Below are 20,016 nucleotides of genomic sequence, written 5' to 3'. Positions count from 1 at the left end.
ACCAGGGAGGATGTTCTTAAACTAATAGTAAAACTCAAACCAAACAAATCCCCAGGGCCGGATGAAGTGTTTGCTAGGGTGCTTAAAGAATGCAAAGAGGAGCTTTGTGACCCACTGTCAACCATATTTAATAAATCAATAGAGTCAGGCAGAGTGCCAGAGTTTTGGAAAGTTGCTAATGTGATACCAGTTTTTAAGAAAGGAGATAGATCACTTGCGTCTAACTATCGACCAATTAGCCTAACGTCTATTGTGGGAAAGTTACTCGAATCTATAATAGCAAATAAAATTCGTCTTCATCTTGAAAAACATAAATTAATAATTGAGTCGCAACATGGTTTTATAAATGGCCGTTCATGTTTAACAAATTTGTTATCTTTTTATTCTAGCATTGTTGAGGCAGTTGATAGTGGTAAGGATTGCGATGTTGTATACCTTGACTTTAGCAAAGCTTTTGATACAGTGCCACATGAAAGACTGATTAAAAAAATAGAGTCTCATGGTATTGGGGGTGCTATATTAAGCTGGATTAGGGCATGGCTATACCAAAGGAAACAGAGAGTTAGTATAAATGGAATCAAGTCAGAGTGGGAAAATGTTGTAAGTGGAGTGCCTCAAGGCTCTGTCCTGGGACCTCTGTTGTTTATAATATATATAAATGATTTAGATTCAGGTTTGAGTAGCAACATTTGCAAATTTGCCGATGATACGAAAATCGGTAGGGAAATTAATTCGGAGGAGGACTCACTATCACTTCAAGTTGATCTAGATAGGGTTTTGAAATGGTCAAAGGATTGGCAGATGCAGTTTAATGCTGATAAATGTAAAGTTCTGAGGTTAGGTAATGATGATAGAGTTACAAGATACGAGCTAGATGGTGTTGTGATTGCGAAGTCGGATTGCGAAAGGGATCTGGGAGTTATGATTAGTAAGAATTTAAAACAAAAGGATCAATGCATAAATGTTCGTAATAAGGCAAATCGGACACTTGGATTTATTAATCGCAGCATTAGTAACAAGACACCTGGTGTGGTTCTCAAGCTATATCTTGCTCTAGTTAGGCCCCATTTAGATTATGCAGTTCAGTTTTGGTCGCCATATTATAGAATGGATATAAATTCACTTGAACGTGTCCAGCGTAGGATGACTAAGTTAATTCCCCAAATTAGAAATCTTTCATATGAAGAAAGATTAACAGAGCTTAAGTTGCATTCACTGGAAAGGCGAAGAGTTAGGGGTGACATGATAGAGGTTTACAAGTGGATGAATGGACATAACCGGGGGGATATTAATAGGGTATTAAAAGTATCAACACAGGACAGAACACGAAACAATGGATATAAATTGGATAAGTTTAGATTTAGGAAAGACTTGGGTAAATACTGGTTCAGTAACAGGGTTGTTGATTTGTGGAACCAATTGCCGCGTAACATTGTGGAGGTGGGGTCCCTCGATTGTTTCAAGCACGGGTTGGACAAGTATATGAGTGGGATTGGGTGGTTATAGAATAGGAGCTGCCTCGTATGGGCCAATAGGCCTTCTGCAGTTACCTTTGTTCTTATGTTCTTATGTTCTTATGCTTCCTTTCTCTTCGTTGCTTTCCCTTTTGCGCGATCCACAGTCTCTCCACAGCACTCGTCCTCCAAAACGTCAAATGAATTAGAGGTTGCTATGGCGTTTGAAGGCGGCTTTATCAAAGTCTTCTTAAGGCCCCTGTCTTTCACAACTCTCCAAGACGAGGTCCCTTTACTGCTGGTCTCCTCCTTCGTTACTTCTCGTTGTTCTTTAAGCTGACGCACCTCCTCCCGCAGAAAGTCCAACTCTGTCCTCAGGGCTCCCACTAGAGTCACCAGGTCCTTAACTAAAAAGGACCCCACCTCCACAATGTTACGCGGCAATTGGTTCCACAAATCAACAACCCTGTTACTGAACCAGTATTTACCCAAGTCTTTCCTAAATCTAAACTTATCCAATTTATATCCATTGTTTCGTGTTCTGTCCTGTGTTGATACTTTTAATACCCTATTAATATCCCCCCGGTTATGTCCATTCATCCACTTGTAAACCTCTATCATGTCACCCCTAACTCTTCGCCTTTCCAGTGAATGCAACTTAAGCTTTGTTAATCTTTCTTCATATGAAAGATTTCTAATTTGGGGAATTAACTTAGTCATCCTACGCTGGACACGTTCAAGTGAATTTATATCCATTCTATAATATGGCGACCAAAACTGAACTGCATAATCTAAATGGGGCCTAACTAGAGCAAGATATAGCTTGAGAACCACACCAGGTGTCTTGTTACTAACGCTGCGATTAATAAATCCAAGTGTCCGATTTGCCTTATTACGAACATTTATGCATTGATCCTTTTGTTTTAAATTCTTACTAATCATAACTCCCAGATCCCTTTCGCAATCCGACTTCGCAATCACAACACCATCTAGCTCGTATCTTGTAACTCTATCATCATTACCTAACCTCAGAACTTTACATTTATCAGCATTAAACTGCATCTGCCAATCCTTTGACCATTTCAAAACCCTATCTAGATCAACTTGAAGTGATAGTGAGTCCTCCTCCGAATTAATTTCCCTACCGATTTTCGTATCATCGGCAAATTTGCAAATGTTGCTACTCAAACCTGAATCTAAATCATTTATATATATTATAAACAACAGAGGTCCCAGGACAGAGCCTTGAGGCACTCCACTTACAACATTTTCCCACTCTGACTTGATTCCATTTATACTAACTCTCTGTTTCCTTTGGTATAGCCATGCCCTAATCCAGCTTAATATAGCACCCCCAATACCATGAGACTCTATTTTTTTAATCAGTCTTTCATGTGGCACTGTATCAAAAGCTTTGCTAAAGTCAAGGTATACAACATCGCAATCCTTACCACTATCAACTGCCTCAACAATGCTAGAATAAAAAGATAACAAATTTGTTAAACATGAACGGCCATTTATAAAACCATGTTGCGACTCAATTATTATTAGTTTGCCAGGGTGCTTAAAGAATGCAAAGAGGAGCTTTGTGACCCACTGTCAACCATATTTAATAAATCAATAGAGTCAGGCAGAGTGCCAGAGTTTTGGAAAGTTGCTAATGTGATACCAGTTTTTAAGAAAGGAGATAGATCACTTGCGTCTAACTATCGACCAATTAGCCTAACGTCTATTGTGGGAAAGTTACTCGAATCAATAATAGCAAATAAAATTCGTCTTCATCTTGAAAAACATAAATTAATAATTGAGTCGCAACATGGTTTTATAAATGGCCGTTCATGTTTAACAAATTTGTTATCATTTTATTCTAGCATTGTTGAGGCAGTTGATAGTGGTAAGGATTGCGATGTTGTATACCTTGACTTTAGCAAAGCTTTTGATACAGTGCCACATGAAAGACTGATTAAAAAGATAGAGTCTCATGGTATTGGGGGTGCTATATTAAGCTGGATTAGGGCATGGCTATACCAAAGGAAACAGAGAGTTAGTATAAATGGAATCAAGTCAGAGTGGGAAAATGTTGTAAGTGGAGTGCCTCAAGGCTCTGTCCTGGGACCTCTGTTGTTTATAATATATATAAATGATTTAGATTCAGGTTTGAGTAGCAACATTTGCAAATTTGCCGATGATACGAAAATCGGTAGGGAAATTAATTCGGAGGAAGACTCACTATCACTTCAAGTTGATCTAGATAGGGTTTTGAAATGGTCAAAGGATTGGCAGATGCAGTTTAATGCTGATAAATGTAAAGTTCTGAGGTTAGGTAATGATGATAGAGTTACAAGATACGAGCTAGATGGTGTTGTGATTGCGAAGTCGGATTACGAAAGGGATCTGGGAGTTATGATTAGTAAGAATTTAAAACAAAAGGATCAATGCATAAATGTTCGTAATAAGGCAAATCGGACACTTGGATTTATTAATCGCAGCGTTAGTAACAAGACACCTGGTGTGGTTCTCAAGCTATATCTTGCGCTAGTTAGGCCCCATTTAGATTATGCAGTTCAGTTTTGGTCGCCATATTACAGAATGGATATAAATTCACTTGAACGTGTCCAGCGTAGGATGACTAAGTTAATTCCCCAAATTAGAAATCTTTCATATGAAGAAAGATTAACAAAGCTTAAGTTGCATTCACTGGAAAGGCGAAGAGTTAGGGGTGACATGATAGAGGTTTACAAGTGGATGAATGGACATAACCGGGGGGATATTAATAGGGTATTAAAAGTATCAACACAGGACAGAACACGAAACAATGGGTATAAATTGGATAAGTTTAGATTTAGGAAAGACTTGGGTAAATACTGGTTCAGTAACAGGGTTGTTGATTTGTGGAACCAATTGCCGCGTAACATTGTGGAGGTGGGGTCCCTCGATTGTTTCAAGCACGGGTTGGACAAGTATATGAGTGGGATTGGGTGGTTATAGAATAGGAGCTGCCTCGTATGGGCCAATAGGATTCTGCAGTTACCTTTGTTCTTATGTTCTTATGTTCTTATGGCTATACCAAAGGAAACAGAGAGTTAGTATAAATGGAGTCAAGTCAGAGTGGGAAAATGTTGTAAGTGGGGTGCCTCAGGGCTCTGTCCTGGGACCTCTGTTGTTTATAATATATATAAATGATTTAGATTCAGGTTTGAGTAGCAACATTTGCAAAGTTGCCGATGATACGAAAATCGGTAGGGAAATTAATTCGGAGGAGGACTCACTATCACTTCAAGTTGATCTAGATAGGGTTTTGAAATGGTCGAAGGATTGGCCGATGCAGTTTAATGCTGATAAATGTAAAGTTCTGAGGTTAGGTAATGATGATAGGGTTACAAGATACGAGCTAGATGGTGTTGAGATTGCGAAGTCGAATTGCGAAAGGGATCTGGGAGTTATGATTAGCAAGAATTTAAAACAAAAGGATCAATGCATAAATGTTCTTAATAAGGCAAATCGGACACTTGGATTTATTAATCGCAGCGTTAGTAACAAGACACCTGGTGTGGTTCTCAAGCTATATCTTGCTCTAGTTAGGCCCCATTTAGATTATGCAGTTCAGTTTTGGTCGCCATATTATAGAATGGATATAAATTCACTTGAACGTGTCCAGCGTAGGATGACTAAGTTAATTCCCCAAATTAGAAATCTTTCATATGAAGAAAGATTAACAAAGCTTAAGTTGCATACCAACTTTACTTTCACTGGAAAGGCGAAGAGTTAGGGGTGACATGATAGAGGTTTACAAGTGGGTGAATGGACATAACAAAGGGGATATTAATAGGGTATTAAAAGTATCAACACAAGACAGAACACGAAACAATGGGTATAAATTGGATAAGTTTAGATTTAGGAAAGACTTGGGTAAATACTGGTTCAGTAACAGGGTTGTTGATTTGTGGAACCAATTGCGCCGTAACATTGTGGAGGTGGGGTCCCTCGATTGTTTCAAGCATGGGTTGGACAAGTATATGAGTGGGATTGGGTGGTTATAAATAGGAGCTGCCTCGTATGGGCCAATAGGCCTTCTGCAGTTGCCTTTGTTCTTATGTTCTTAAATATGTATTTTGGGCTTGTACTGGTACTTGTACTTTTGATCCTCCCCCTTGTTTTATTTTCATGGAAAAACATCATAAATGTTGAGCCCAACTTGAGGATTATTTATAGTTGTTAAATCATAATAATTGGTTGGCAATTTTATTTTCACATATTTGCAGTAGGTCTGGCAGTGGTGGGGGTCGAAGTGGTAGTGGAAGTAGCAGCTCGACTTCTGCCACAACAGCAGCTTCCACCACTCCAGCTGCTACCACCACCCCGACACCTGCACCTACCCCTGCTCAAGGTATAGTAGAACATACAGATGTAAATGTGTTTGTAGACACTATATAGAAATTAGTCTTAAACTTGAAACTCGCCTCAGCTCGAATCCTGTTCTAAACGTTGGTACAGCACTGAGAACAGCGATGGTCTGGCATCTTTCAGGGGGTCAGCATTATATTACTGATAAGTGGTTGGGCCCCCATTCCCTCGCATGTCTTTGTATCCCAGTTCTTGTGCATCAGTTATCCCCATTGTGTGCTTTACAATATATAGTTATAGTGACTTGGTGTGTCTTCGTATTAATGAGCATATCTTACTGTTGTAAGCAAGTAAGCAAGCAAGTATCAACACAGGACAGAACACGAAACAATGGATATAAATTGGATAAGTTTAGATTTAGGAAAGACTTGGGTAAATACTGGTTCAGTAACAGGGTTGTTGATTTGTGGAACCAATTGCCGCGTAACATTGTGGAGGTGGGGTCCCTCGATTGTTTCAAGCACGGGTTGGACAAGTATATGAGTGGGATTGGGTGGTTATAGAATAGGAGCTGCCTCGTATGGGCCAATAGGCCTTCTGCAGTTACCTTTGTTCTTATGTTCTTATGTTCTTAGAAACATTTAGTGAACATGACGTATACAGCGGATAACAACTTGCAAGATTTTTGTAATGTTTAGGTTTTCATGTCTCTTTGGTTTAATATTGTATACTGTTGTTTATCTATAGAAAACCCTTTGGAATTTGATCACCAAGAGACCGAAAACTTTGAGTCTGGTTACACATACCTGAACACTTGAAAAAAAATTTACTTTACAAGTAAAATGGGTGAAGGCACATATGTAATGACATTTTATTACACAATATTTGTATTTTAATAGATACAGTATTGTATTCTGTAGTTTTTGTTATACAATATTTTATATTTTAATCCTCAAAGTTTTCATACAATAATCTCAAATGCCAGTTGTATTGAATTTTAACCTAAAATGCCAAAGAATACAGGCAAAATGTATGGTTACTAACATTGCAGTTGAGGAAAGTAGTTCAACAGCTACTATTGTTTATGAGTAGGGCCTTCCTCGGTGAGTACCCAAGCCTGGACCAGGGCTCACCCGGACACTTGCAGACTGTCATCTGCATAGTGACAATGTAAATATAATCTTATAATAAACAAATAAGTGACCTTCCTTGAGGTTATCTTGAGATGATTTCGGAGCTGTAGTGTCCCCTCGGCCCGGTCCTCGCCCAGGCCTCCACCCCCAGGAAGCAGCCCGTGACAGGTGACTAACACCCAGGTACCTATTTTACTGGTAGGTAACAGGGGCATATGGTGAAAGAAACTCTGCCCAATGTTTCTCGCCGGCGCCTGGGATTGAACCACAGGATCACAAGACCAGTGTGGTGTCCACTCGGCTGACCGGCTCCCATGCAGACGCTTATCTGAAAATAGATACACTGCAAGTCTTCGTGTAGATAAAATTAATTTAAAAAAGGAAGCCAAAGAAGAATGTCATTGTGGAATAGCTGAAGGTTTGTTTAGAATATTTAATATGATAGAGGTTTACAAGTGGATGAATGGACATAACCGGGGGGATATTAATAGGGTATTAAAAGTATCAACACAGGACAGAACACGAAACAATGGATATAAATTGGATAAGTTTAGATTTAGGAAAGACTTGGGTAAATACTGGTTCAGTAACAGGGTTGTTGATTTGTGGAACCAATTGCCGCGTAACATTGTGGAGGTGGGGTCCCTCGATTGTTTCAAGCACGGGTTGGACAAGTATATGAGTGGGATTGGGTGGTTATAGAATAGGAGCTGCCTCGTATGGGCCAATAGGCCTTCTGCAGTTACCTTTGTTCTTATGTTCTTATGTTCTTATTTCCAATTGTTGGGTAAATGCCACCATGAGACAGAGTCTTTCATTAGGGGATTATTATTGTTGTTGAGAAAAGTTAGTTATTTATGTATATAATTTTTCAGATTCTGCTAGAGGTGGGAGCAATAGCCGGGAAAGTAATAGTACCACTCCTGGCAGTGGCAGTGTTGTGCCGATTCAGTTGTCAGATTTACAGAATATTCTTTCTGGGATCTCTGTTCCACCGGATGTGTCAGGTTCACCCAGGGTTGCAGGTAAGACAAGTTGCTAGTACTTGTATGAGGGGTGTTTGGTGAGAAATGACGCAAGGTCTTCAGTTTTGAAAGGAAATTAATTCCTAGCATCAAGGTTCTTTAAGGAGATGGTTTGTGAACTGGTAGGGTCACTAGGTATATTAGGAAAGTAATGTTGTGAATTTATCATAAAATTAGAAGTATATTAAAGTGGAAAGATAGGTTGCAAGAAGAACATTGTGATTTTTATACCAGTAGGGCATAGGTCTGGCTCAGATACTGTAGGCCAAAAGATATTGTTTTTGAAGTATTGGCTAAAGTTTTATCACACATATTGTAACAAGGTTAAGGGCAAAATTGAGGGGGATGGGAAATTGACAACATTCTGTACAGTATTATCTTTCGTGCTGTACGTTATATTTTCAGTCTTTTCCACACAAGTAATCTTCAACTATCATTGTAGAAAAGCATTTGAAAGATGTATCCCCAATATTGTTTTAAAGTTCTGTCCTGTTATTTTGTAAATAGTTTTAAGTTATAATTTTTATAGACATTACCTGGTATGCTTAAGAAGGAAATTATCACTTGCCGCTTTTCCTTATCTTTAAAAGAGGTGTCGTGCCCTTTTACAGGTTTTAGTGAGTAATGCATATCGTAGGCGGTCACACATTTAATTGATACCCATTGTAAGAATTTAGTATTATTCATTACCACTCCGATAAATGTACCATAAATATTGATTTTTAGTTGTATTTGTAAATCTTTGTTTTTCCACAAGTGGATCTGAGTTCGGCCATGACTGCAGAAGCTCTTCAGCCGATCTTGACCAATGAAGATTTTGTGAATCAACTTCGTCCTTATCTTCCTGCAACGTCTGATGAGTTACCTCCTACTGAACAACTCCGCGGAACAGTCACTTCTCCTCAGTTCCAGCAGGTACAATATGCTTGTCTGGGTTTAATATGTAGTACGTATATTAATTTAATACAGACACACCTCGGTTTATGAATGCCCCTCTTTACGAACTTTTTGGGTTACAAGCCCAATTTCTTTGTGAAATCTGAATCGGATAACAAACTTTGCCTCGGGTAACGAAGTTTGTTGGTACGCGTATGGCCGACCTAGCGCATGGTGGCACAGCCACTGCGCCTCGGTTTACCGGTACCATCATGCTTGAATTCTTTGTAAAGAATTTCAGTATTTGTTGGGTTTTGGGGTTTTTGAACATAAGTTGTTGTTATATATCTTGCCATGGGTACCAAGAAAGTCTGTGGTAAGGTTCAACCTAAGAAAATAGTTGAGTTGAGACAGTAGAGGATGTCCCTTCCTCATTAAGAAAATGTGTGATGTATGGGAAGAACTGCAAAATTTTGTTGAAAAAACTCGCTCAGATAAAGCTGTAACAGGCCATTGCATTGACCTTTTAAATGACAATGTGATGTCTCACTACAGACAAGTGTTAAAATATTGGGAAAAACAAGTGTCTTTAGACAGATTCTTAGCAAGACAAGCAAGCAGTGAGCCACAGCCAGGTCCTAGTGGTACAGTACTCTTGCAAAACAGAGTACCCAAGTCATCACTTCCTGATGTTATAGTGGAAAGGGACTTTTCCCCCCCTTTCCAAACAGCAACACCTCTCTTCCCCCCCCCCCCCCCTTCTTCACCATCTTCCATACACCAACAAGTCATCAGTAAAGGTAAGAAATAACTTGTACATGCTCTAGTACTCAAGATTTGGGTGAATTAAGTATAAAATTGACTTTGAAGTTAATATTTTTGGGCGTGTGGAACGAATTAATGAAATTTACATTATTTCTTATGGGGAAATTCGCTTTGGTTTTCAAATTTTCGGCTTACGAACCGTCTGTGGGAAAGGATTAAACTCTTAAATGGAGGTACCACTGTAATTGTATTATATATAATTAATATTATGTACTCAGGGCACCTAGCCTCTTAACTTAATGGATATACAGTACATAATTTGTATTCCCATGCATATACAGTACTCGTGTATGCATGTATACACCCATAATTTGTATGGGTTGAGGCAACTTTCTTGGCAAGATCAAACTTCGTAGCGTCATTGTTGGTCGTGAGCCACGGATCCATGAAAACCCGGCTGATCTGTGACATTTTGAAACTAGTAATCTTGTTTTGGAAGCTTTTGTTCCTACAAAGGTTAAAGAACGTGTACACTCTGCCTTGATGTAACATAAACCTTGACGGTTTGTTTAACCTAAAGAATTCATATAATGCCCTTCCACTTTGTATATATAACTACAGCAAAGGACTATAACATCTTGAATATACCACGGCTGGGCTTGGAGTAGAAGAAATCCTGAAACTCTCTGCAGGTACATGTTTGGTGGTGGTCGTGGCAGGTTGGGTTTGGACACCAAAATGCAAATGCACAGTTAAATGCTTTCAATACTTGTACGTAGTGGGAGTTTGCCCTAGGGGTCAATTGTGTTTACATACTGGTTGGACAGTACAAAAATTAAATGTGCAGTTCAAGGGTTAAGATAGATTATCTTCATGTAATAAGTTTTATCAGAGTCCATCAGGTGCTAGATGTCTAGTCTTTCAAGTTGCCAATAATGCTAAATGAAAGGAAACGTGTATAACACGAAAGTTCTGTACTAGAAAGAGGTACTAAAGTAATGATAAAAAATATGTAGTATGGTTATTTTATCACCAAGCTGACATGGTCAACAAAGATAACCTGGTGGTGAACATAAACCATCTAAGAAGTGTTTGCAAGGTGGCAAGAATACAGTGGTTCTGTAATTGGATATCTAAGGGTGCTAAGGTGAAATAATTAACATGTTGACTTATACAAATCATTGTTCTAGAGTTAATGTACATGTTAGTGACATAAGGATGTGTGGAATGTTATTTACATTTGCAAATATTGTATAATATTAATGTATACCTGAAAATGAGTAAGAACTACAGAATGTTAATTTAAATTTAATCAATATTGTTTCCAAAAGGGCTAAATGTTGTGTTATTGAAGGGAGTCATCACATTTTTAAAGAGTTTGATCATTCATTTTTCCCAAGTTTTAAGCAACTTCACTGTGAAATTGATGTGCTACCATTTGGTATAATGGACAACTAGTAGGAGAACCGGTGTATAGATTGTTTCCATCAATAGATTGGTTCTCATTTATAGTATTTATGAGGATGCAGCTCTTAAGAGTTTGTCAAAGGTGGGACCATGAGTGAATGGGGCTATTTGACTTTCCCATGGGTGAAAATTGTAGTTTTAACACAATATTTTCTGTGATATCTTAACCTTGGTCCATTTAACAATTTAGGAGATAATGTTTCAGAATACAATTATCGCACTGAGGTCTACTGAATGATGATCAGAATTAGGAAATACTTATTTGTGGAGATTTATGTATATTAATAATCACACTATGCAATTTCATATGAAACATTTTTTTGAGGGATCCATGATAGGCAGGTTCAAAGTTGGAAGGTGTCACTCGAAAGGTCATTATTGTTCATATAAAAGTAAGTACAGTATGTACTGTATTAAGTTGTTAATGGTATTTTCAGGCTGTGAGTTTGTTCAGCAGTGGCCTTCAGTCAGGGCAGTTAGGCCCTCTCATTAACCAGTTTGGTCTTGGAGAGGATGCTGTTTTGGCTGCCTCGTCATGTGATATGGAAGCATTTATTAAGGTTGGTTGCTTACATTGTGTTCACTATCCATTGGCCAATACCTCTTACTATGTATATAATGTCTTGAGAAAATATAAGTAGAACAATATTTTATTTTGGGCTGGGGCATTTACAATGGTGTGTTTGGAAGCAAATGTTGTTATAAGCATTTTAATTGTTTAAAATATAATGGATAGATTTGAGTCATTAGTATGAAAACTTTATATGGGAGACGAGTTTTAATGAAAATTAACAGTTTAAAATGAAAACTGTGAAGGTGGATTTTCTGTTGGGGGAGGGAGGGGGGACATTTGTTGTTAAACATAAAGCACTAGTATTCTTGGATTTAGTAGTTGTCACCACGTGGGGTAGTAATGTAGAGCGGACACACGTAGTCAGTACGGTTCGCAGGAATTGTATGTGCTAGTTTTGTTGAAAAGTTACGATTTTATTTGTCTGAACGTGTATATAGATACCCATGTCCGTCTTTGCATGTCTCGGTATTCACCGAGTCTATATAACCAGGTCTGGGAGTCGTCATCGGTCCGTGAGGAGTGGCTCGGTGCCGCTATACTCCTTATTCGGAAACCGGGGTCTCTTGGGACCCCCCCCCCCCATCCCCCTAAGAATTTCTGCTCTATTGCCCTCACAAGTTGTCTGCAAACTCTTTGAACGAATAGTCAGTGTTCATCTGGTGTGGTTCTTGAAAGAATTTCACCACCTTTCCCCCTTCTCAAATTGGTTTTCGCAAGTGCTGCAGCACGACAGATGCCCTGGTGAAATTGAAATCTATATTTGTACTGCTTTTGCTGCGAAGACCTCTGTTGTTGCTGTCCTTTTGACCTGGAAAAGGCTTATGACACCACCTGGAGATACTATATTGTTTCCCAACTTCGTTCTTTTGGTCTTGGTGGTAATCTCCCTCTCTTCTTCCAAAGCTTCCTGTTTCTCGTCGTTCCTTTAGAGTGAGGTTTGGTGCAACTCTCTCTGCCTCTTTGTGATATGTTATGTGTGTAATGTTACGGCCCTCTCGGGTCGCAACGGGATTCGTACTCTGATGTCGTTAGAGGAAGTTGTATCCGGCCCCAAGCCAGTAGTGGCTTTCAAGGGATGAGATCCGTGACGCAAGTAAAATAAAAGGGGAAGGGAAATATAGTTAAGAACTTAAGATTATAATTGTTCCCATCACCAATAAATAATATAAGATTACACAGGGGGAGGGGTATTAACACTGCACAAGGGAATTATTTACACAATTGTCTTCTTCTGAAGACTCTGGATCCAAACTCTCGGTGCTTTCGTGGTCTCTTGACGAATCTTTCGACCAAGCTGAGTCTACCCCAAACACAGGCCAGCCAAAACACAGGTCCACTGGGGGCACCGCCGTGGAGGCCGTCAACCACAAGTCCAGCAGGACTGCTGGCAGGTTCCGGATCAACAACGCTGGTCAAGCCACTCCACGAGCGATACTAGGGTAGCGCCCTAGTCAGGAGCCTCGTGTGATACCACAAATCACTCTCCTGTCCTCAATACCCCAGTGGATAATCGTCTCCAGCAGTCGGTCCCGGGTACGACGATCCTTCACTGCCGCTTCACAGGCAGGGTAACACCACAGTGTTCATCCGGGAGGCGACTCACGGCTGCTATAGCAAAGCACAAGGTATGGGGACGGCTGCCTTGGGTAGACTGACTCAACTTCCATCACAGCAGTCCCAGGTCGACTCTGTAAGCAGACACGTCATCAATAACAGGGACACTAAAACACCTCACTTACAGGCTCAGACACAAACGCCCGACATATCCACTCCATAGATGGCGTTGTAGTCTGAGCACCACCTCACCAGAGGTCAGCAGCGGCGGTGTTGTGAGCTGAACCGGACTGGAAACTGGCCCTTGTGGCCAGTACACCTTGTCCTCACCAGGCGTCATCGTCGTCCATTTGGTGGGGGTTTCGGGAGCTGACCCACAGATGGCGCGGTTGTCACTGCTCCGTGCTCGGATGCTGGATCCGGGTCCGTAACTGGCAATACGAAGGTGTATCCCAAAGTAAAGTAGTGTTCTGAGCACTACTCTTTTTCTTGTTGCCCTCAATGGTCTTCTTTCCTCTCTTCCTTCTGGCGTCTTCTGTGCTCTCTATGTTAAAAATCTTGCCCTCTGCTGTCAATGTTATGATTCACCCCTCCTTCACTGGCGGCTTCAAGTTGTGATTGATGACATGCCGTCTTTGGCCATCAATCATGGCTTTTAAGTTTTCTGCAACTAAGACTTATGCTATGACTTTTACTTGGAAGCGTGTCGTTCTTCGTCCTTCTTTGTCGCTTTATGGTCATTCCCTTGTGTGGAAAGATTTCGCAAAGGTTTTTGGGTTAATTTTTGACACTCGTTTGTCTTGGTCACCCCATATCTCTTACCTCCGAGTTGAATGCTCTAAGGCCCTTAACCTACTTAAGGTTTTGTCCCATACTTCTTGGGGAGCGGATAGGCGCACGTTCCTCTTTACATTCCTCTCTCGTACTGTTTAAACTCGATTATGGTTGCCCTGCTTGCTACTTGTCTGCTTCTCCTCATACTCTTTGCCGTCTTGATGCTTTGCACCATACTGAGTTGCGCCTTGGCTTTGGTGCCTTTCGTTCGACTCCTACCCTCGGCTTGTATGTTGACACTGGCTTCCTATCTCTCCAGGACCGCTGCAATTGCTACTGTGTTCGCTACCTTGCGCAGTCCTTATAATACCCTCACTCTTGCCTATGTCGTGGTTTGACTTTTACTCTTCTTGTAGCTCCTGTTCCCCTTCACCCACCTCGGTCTTTCTGGTCGGTTGTCTCGCCTGCAAAAATCTCTTTCGGTTAGTATTACCAATATTTCTCCTAGTATTGCATTTTTGCGCTCCTGTGGAGGGTTTCCCTTGCTAAATTTTGTAAATCCCTGAGCCACATTACTTAAACTTTTACCCCTCCTACAGTTCTGAAATGCCCTATCCTTGAACACTTTTCTTCACACTCCCGCTCCATTTCCATCCTCACTGATGGGTCTAATTTTGCAGACGGTGTAGGCCATCACATAACTGTTGTTATTTCCTGACCACACTTATATATGTGTCGGCTGCTCTGGAGACTTGGGCCTAGATTCAGGAAGCTCTGTGTATTTCTTCGTAAGTGGGTTTGCTACGAAGGTTCCTAAGTGCGCCCTAAGAAGATGCTTAGGTGCGATTCAATAAGGTATACTTAGGAAGAAAATTGTTGGTTCACCTGGGTGCCGATAGAGGTCACTACTGTGTTTCGTTTGGCCAATCAGAGAGCAGCAACATTCTTCATATTGAAGATTTAGCGCTGGCTTATCGGAGCTCTACTGCCTCCTATTTACGTCAAATTTTCTTATAAAATTAGTATATTTCGAAGTAAAACAATGTTTTTTCAACTTCTACAGCCAGCACCGACATTGTAGTAAACAAATATGTTACATTTGTTGTTTACCTACGTAATTCTAAGAGATACTGTGTAGCTGTCCTTGTTGCTCGGAAAATGCGCTGACAATTATTGTATATATTTACTGAATTTACCCAAGGGCCACTAACTATCTAGTGACCTCGAAGAGGACAGAAAGCCGGCGGCTTGTTAAAGGGCCCGCCAATTGTCTTAATGATATTTTTTAGCTGGAATTTGGCATTTACGGCTTCAGCGGGTAGGCGGTTCCATGGGTTTATAGCCCTCTTGGTGGAAAAAAACATCTGTTTTCACTCCTACTTGAGAGAACATACTCTCTAACACTATATCTGTGATTGTCCTGTTATCAGTGACTTCATACCAAATGGTATGAGGTATTTTGAGCTCTATAATTACTTCATACACTCAGGAATATTGGAAGATATTCTTCTGCTGCACCCAGATTTTGCCAGTGGAGGCTAATAGATCAGCATTAAGTATTTTGTTCTCTCCTAATTCCATGTATGACTGGCCATCCTGTGAGGTGAGGATGTTGGGTGAGCTTGTAGCTGGTTTTTTATCTACACTGTGTGGTCCTTTATACAGAATAGGGAAGCAGCACATTGTTGTGTATACCTAAACATGTTTAAAAATACATTGTTTGAGAGGAGTTTTGTAGAAACTGGTAAGAATAATTATAATATAATGTTTTCATGATTCAGTGCTTACCTCTTGTGAAAATTGCTTAGAGTTGTTTAGTCAGAGTTGATTTGTTTTTTGTATTGAGGCTGGTATTTTCTAAATTGATTCCATGTACAGTATGTCTAACCATCTTGTGAGATGGGAGTATTAGATAAACTTATAGCTAGTTTTTTATCTACACTGTGTAATATTCCATATAGAATAGGGTAGTAGTACATTGCTGTGTATACCTAATCTTCTTAATAAAAAAAAATCAGTAATAAAGATTTTAAATTATAGTTTGTATTATTACAAATACAGTACTGTATTATCCTTATTAAATCATGTTGACCATGGATCATTAAGATCTCATGTTGATATGTAATACAAGTCATATTTTTTTTGAACTGCTAATCCATGCTAATAATTCATTAAATTGTGCATTATGTCTCAATTTTTCACTTCCTTGGATATACTGTACAGTACAAGAAGATAGGATAAAAATAAACCAGTAATATTTCTTTCATTATATTTTTCATTTAAATAACTGCATCAATATTTTTACAGCTGTCAGGATTTGTTTTCCCATACAGGTGCATTATTTGTTAAAAAAAATTTGGTTTATTGTTACACACAATGGTGCTACATAGCCTTCCCAGCTTGGTGCCTTCTTTTAATACTTACTGATTAAATAATAAATAATAAATACATTTTATTCAGGAAAAGTACATACAGTTGATTTACAAATATAATGTTGGATTTATAGGCAGAGCTAGTACATACAATACCTAAAGCCACTAATACTCATAGCATTTCGGGCAAGGTGTGGGGGGGAAAAAACACAGACTAAAACTTAATAGTAATCGGGATTAGGTATAAATTGTGTTAAAAGAAGGAATAAAAAATACAAAAAGGGGTTAACATAGCATAAATCAGCAATTGCACATGTTGGTGAACAGCGTTGTTTAAAAAATAGCAAGACATGGGTTGACATTTAGGAGGTAAGTTAGGTTACATGGAGTTAATTAGGCAGTACTTGGTTTAACTCTTAAACTGGTTGAGAGAGGTACAGCCTTTGACATGATTCGGGAGGTCATTCCACATTCTGGGTCCCTTGATTTGTAGAGCACTTCTAGTTTGGTTACACACAGCCAAATTGAGTAACAGGAAGAGGTCTTGGACACAAATTTGTTCCATGCTAAATGTAGAGGAATCAGCTGAGTATTCCTCAAATAAAATAAGTTGCCTCAGCTTATAAGGTAAATAAAATAAGCATTTCTCAAATAAGTAGCTGCCTCACCTCACTGCCTTACTGCTACATAGCCTTCCCGGCATAATGCCTTCTTTTGATAATTACTTGTTCCACACCCAAATTGTATAACAGGAAGAGGTCTTGGCCCCCTACTTCCCTCTCTCTTTTTTAATAATCTATATAGTCATAATTATAGCTTTAAGTATTCAATGAATAAAGTTTGACATTTTTACCCTTTTCCTTACCTAACATCATTTGTGCAGCATATTTTTATTTTATGTCTCACCCAGATTTAATTTCAAAATAAAACCAAACTAAATAAATTAGAAATGGGTATGTATAGCTAAGGTACACCCTTACTACTAGGTGAACAGGGGCATTTGGTGATAGTAAATGATCCCATCAGGCAGGGCTCATCACCTTCTCTCATATTTCATGTTCACCAGTGTTTATTTACTTAATAACTACTGGTATAATATCTTGCTATTATAAAACTAATTCTACTATCATCAAACACATATTTACTTCAAGTTTCAAGCAGAGAATGCATATATAACTAACACGAAGGACTCCTCTTCACTAGATTCACCAGCTATAATATTTTGGTCATGTTCCAATATCATAAATCGATCTCAGTCTTATGTAGTAGAGAAAAAAATGACTTGTATCCAGTTTACGTAAAGCTACGAGTGGTCGAAACCACACTTAAATCCCGGAATGAACTTACGAAGGTTTTTCCATTTAGGGTAGTTAATTGAATACGGACGTAGCCGCCACGAAGGCGCTAAGACGGAAAACGCTCTTAGCTAAGAGGAAAAACCTTCGTAAGTACCTTCCTGAATCCGGCCCTTGGCTGGCATCTTCACGGCAGAACTTTATGCCATTCTCTATGCTCTGCTTTCCGACTGTCCCTTGCAGTCAGTTGTCCCTCGATAGAATTGTTGGTGAATCGGATACATTTGATATTATTCGCCTTATGCGTTTCTGTTCTCATATTGGCATCGTTGGTGATATTTAGCGCCCTCTGATTATTCCGCACCATTGATAGTGCTACATAGCCTTCCCGGTTTGGTGCCTCCTTTTGATAATTTATTGATAATTACTTGCTCTATATAGATGCACATCAAAATGTAGGTTGTTACCTGATATCATAGGATACTGTGCTATCACCGGGAAGGATGTTAATTGAGGTCATGGTGACCTGACCACATGTTGCTAGGATATTTCCAGGTGTTTGGTTAGTACCAACAAACTAAATGGTGGCGTATCGCCCACACTAAACAATAGAATACAGTAATAAGCTTTTGTCATCTCATCACATAACTAGACAATTGATACTTTGCCTCATAGTTGTGAATTGCCAATATGGATACATACTGACAGTAAAATATTTTTGATAATAAACAGAACAGATTTTTTGAATGTTTAAATAATGACCAAGTGTTTGGACAAGTATCCCTAGCTTTAAAAGTAGAATAAAAAAACAATAGGATGTTGATAGTGTTTAGTTGTCGATTTAGTGTAGTTCATTGCCTGTAAATACAACTAGGACAGTAGAGCAGACATATTTAGTATTGTATTTGGGGTGTCAAGAAACCAGTCATGGTACTATTTAATCGATCATTCATAGATTTTATTTCTTACTTTCAGGCCTTGGGAAAGAAGAAAGGTAAAGAGGAAGGCAGTAAGAAGGAAGAAGAGAAGGAGGTTTCTGATAAAACCAAGGATCAAGATAAGGATGATGCCATGTCTGTTGACTAAGTGGTGTCCATGGATATGTTTGCCTTCAACTTTATATCTTGTTTTACCATTGGATACTTATGCCTAGATTTGTAAAGGGACCTATGACCTCACTGTGGAATTGCATGTCAAAGGTAATTCCTTTAATTATCAGTTATGAGATAGTGATGATATGTGCCATTAATACAGGAGTGTACTGCCAGCATCACATGTTCATTATTGTATTAGTTGATTTGTAATGTACAAGTTGGGATTTTTGAATGTAGTTTGATAAGTCTGAAACAGCAGACTAATAGAACACATTAAATAATATACGCAAACATAGTAGTGTTAATAACCTTTAGTAATGTTCAACAGTTGTGTACACAGTGATAAGTGTATGGATTGATAGTTTGAGTTACGACCAAGATTGTAATACATAGTTTTATGTTTTGGATATTTACATAGACTGTAGGTGTTCATTTGTAGTGAAATCTACTGGCATATGCTTCAATAAATATTTTTTTAAAATACATAAATAAATAAAATATAAATAAAATATTAGATTATATCTAGAACATTATATATATTTTAGATGTATATCTAGGATGCATCTACATTATCCGATATACATATTCAGATTATATATTATATATAGATAATCTAGAATATATATATAGAATAATTCTAGGATATGTAGGATATTTATTATATCTATATAGTTAGGATAATTATTGTAGATGAATAATTATCCTAGCAGTATACCTGTGTGTGTGTGTAATATATATAATATAAATAAATGAAAACTGGCACCATCATGACCGGACAGAAGGAAGTGATAGCCGAAGCTATTTGAACCACTTCCCCGCCGGCACTCGGATGGTAATCTTGGGCATAGCATTTTATGAAATCACCTCATTCTTTGGGGCACACGTGAGGAACACAAATGCGAACAAGCGTAAATGGTCCGTAGGACTATATGCAATTGAAATACTCGGTTGCATATAGTCCTGGGGCCAGGTAACATGTCCTGGGCTGACATTGGGAAGAGGGTCGTGGCTGGGACACTACCTCGTGACTGTTCCTGGACCTAGTCTGGCATGTGTCGCTTTGGGTGGGCGGCTGGAGCCGTTTGTGTGGACTTGAGATGTGAGCACCAAGCGTCTTGCAGGTTGTGGATTTGTGCGTATTTTGCTGTCTGAAGAAAACAGAGAACCCAAGGAGAGTGGTAGAAGTTAGGTTCAGCTAAGGTAGAAATGACCTAGGAAAAGAAATAATCGGTATTCTAGAATATTAAATGATATTTAATAAAATATAGAATAATGTGAAGCAATAAATG

The 20,016-nt window shown here is 39.0% G+C and overlaps 1 protein-coding gene across 1 annotated transcript in view; it reads left to right on the top strand.

Moving 5' to 3' along the window:
* The window catches only part of LOC123752669 (proteasomal ubiquitin receptor ADRM1-like), a 47,280-nt gene extending 28,454 nt beyond the window's left edge, over nt 1-18,826 (top strand). Inside the window, exons 7-11 of the mRNA XM_069316492.1 lie at nt 5,717-5,841; nt 7,807-7,956; nt 8,714-8,871; nt 11,502-11,624; nt 18,609-18,826. Of these exons, the coding sequence (XP_069172593.1) occupies nt 5,717-5,841; nt 7,807-7,956; nt 8,714-8,871; nt 11,502-11,624; nt 18,609-18,719 (667 nt within the window). The 3' untranslated portion in view covers nt 18,720-18,826. The remainder of the gene's footprint in view (nt 1-5,716; nt 5,842-7,806; nt 7,957-8,713; nt 8,872-11,501; nt 11,625-18,608) is intronic.
* Nucleotides 18,827-20,016: the final 1,190 nt, after the last annotated feature.

This window comes from Procambarus clarkii, chromosome 84 (genome assembly GCF_040958095.1).
Source record: "Procambarus clarkii isolate CNS0578487 chromosome 84, FALCON_Pclarkii_2.0, whole genome shotgun sequence".
Taxonomy (NCBI): Eukaryota; Metazoa; Arthropoda; class Malacostraca; order Decapoda; family Cambaridae; genus Procambarus; species Procambarus clarkii.
Note: the sequence above shows the minus strand (reverse complement) of the source record. Positions and strands in the feature narration are given on the sequence as shown.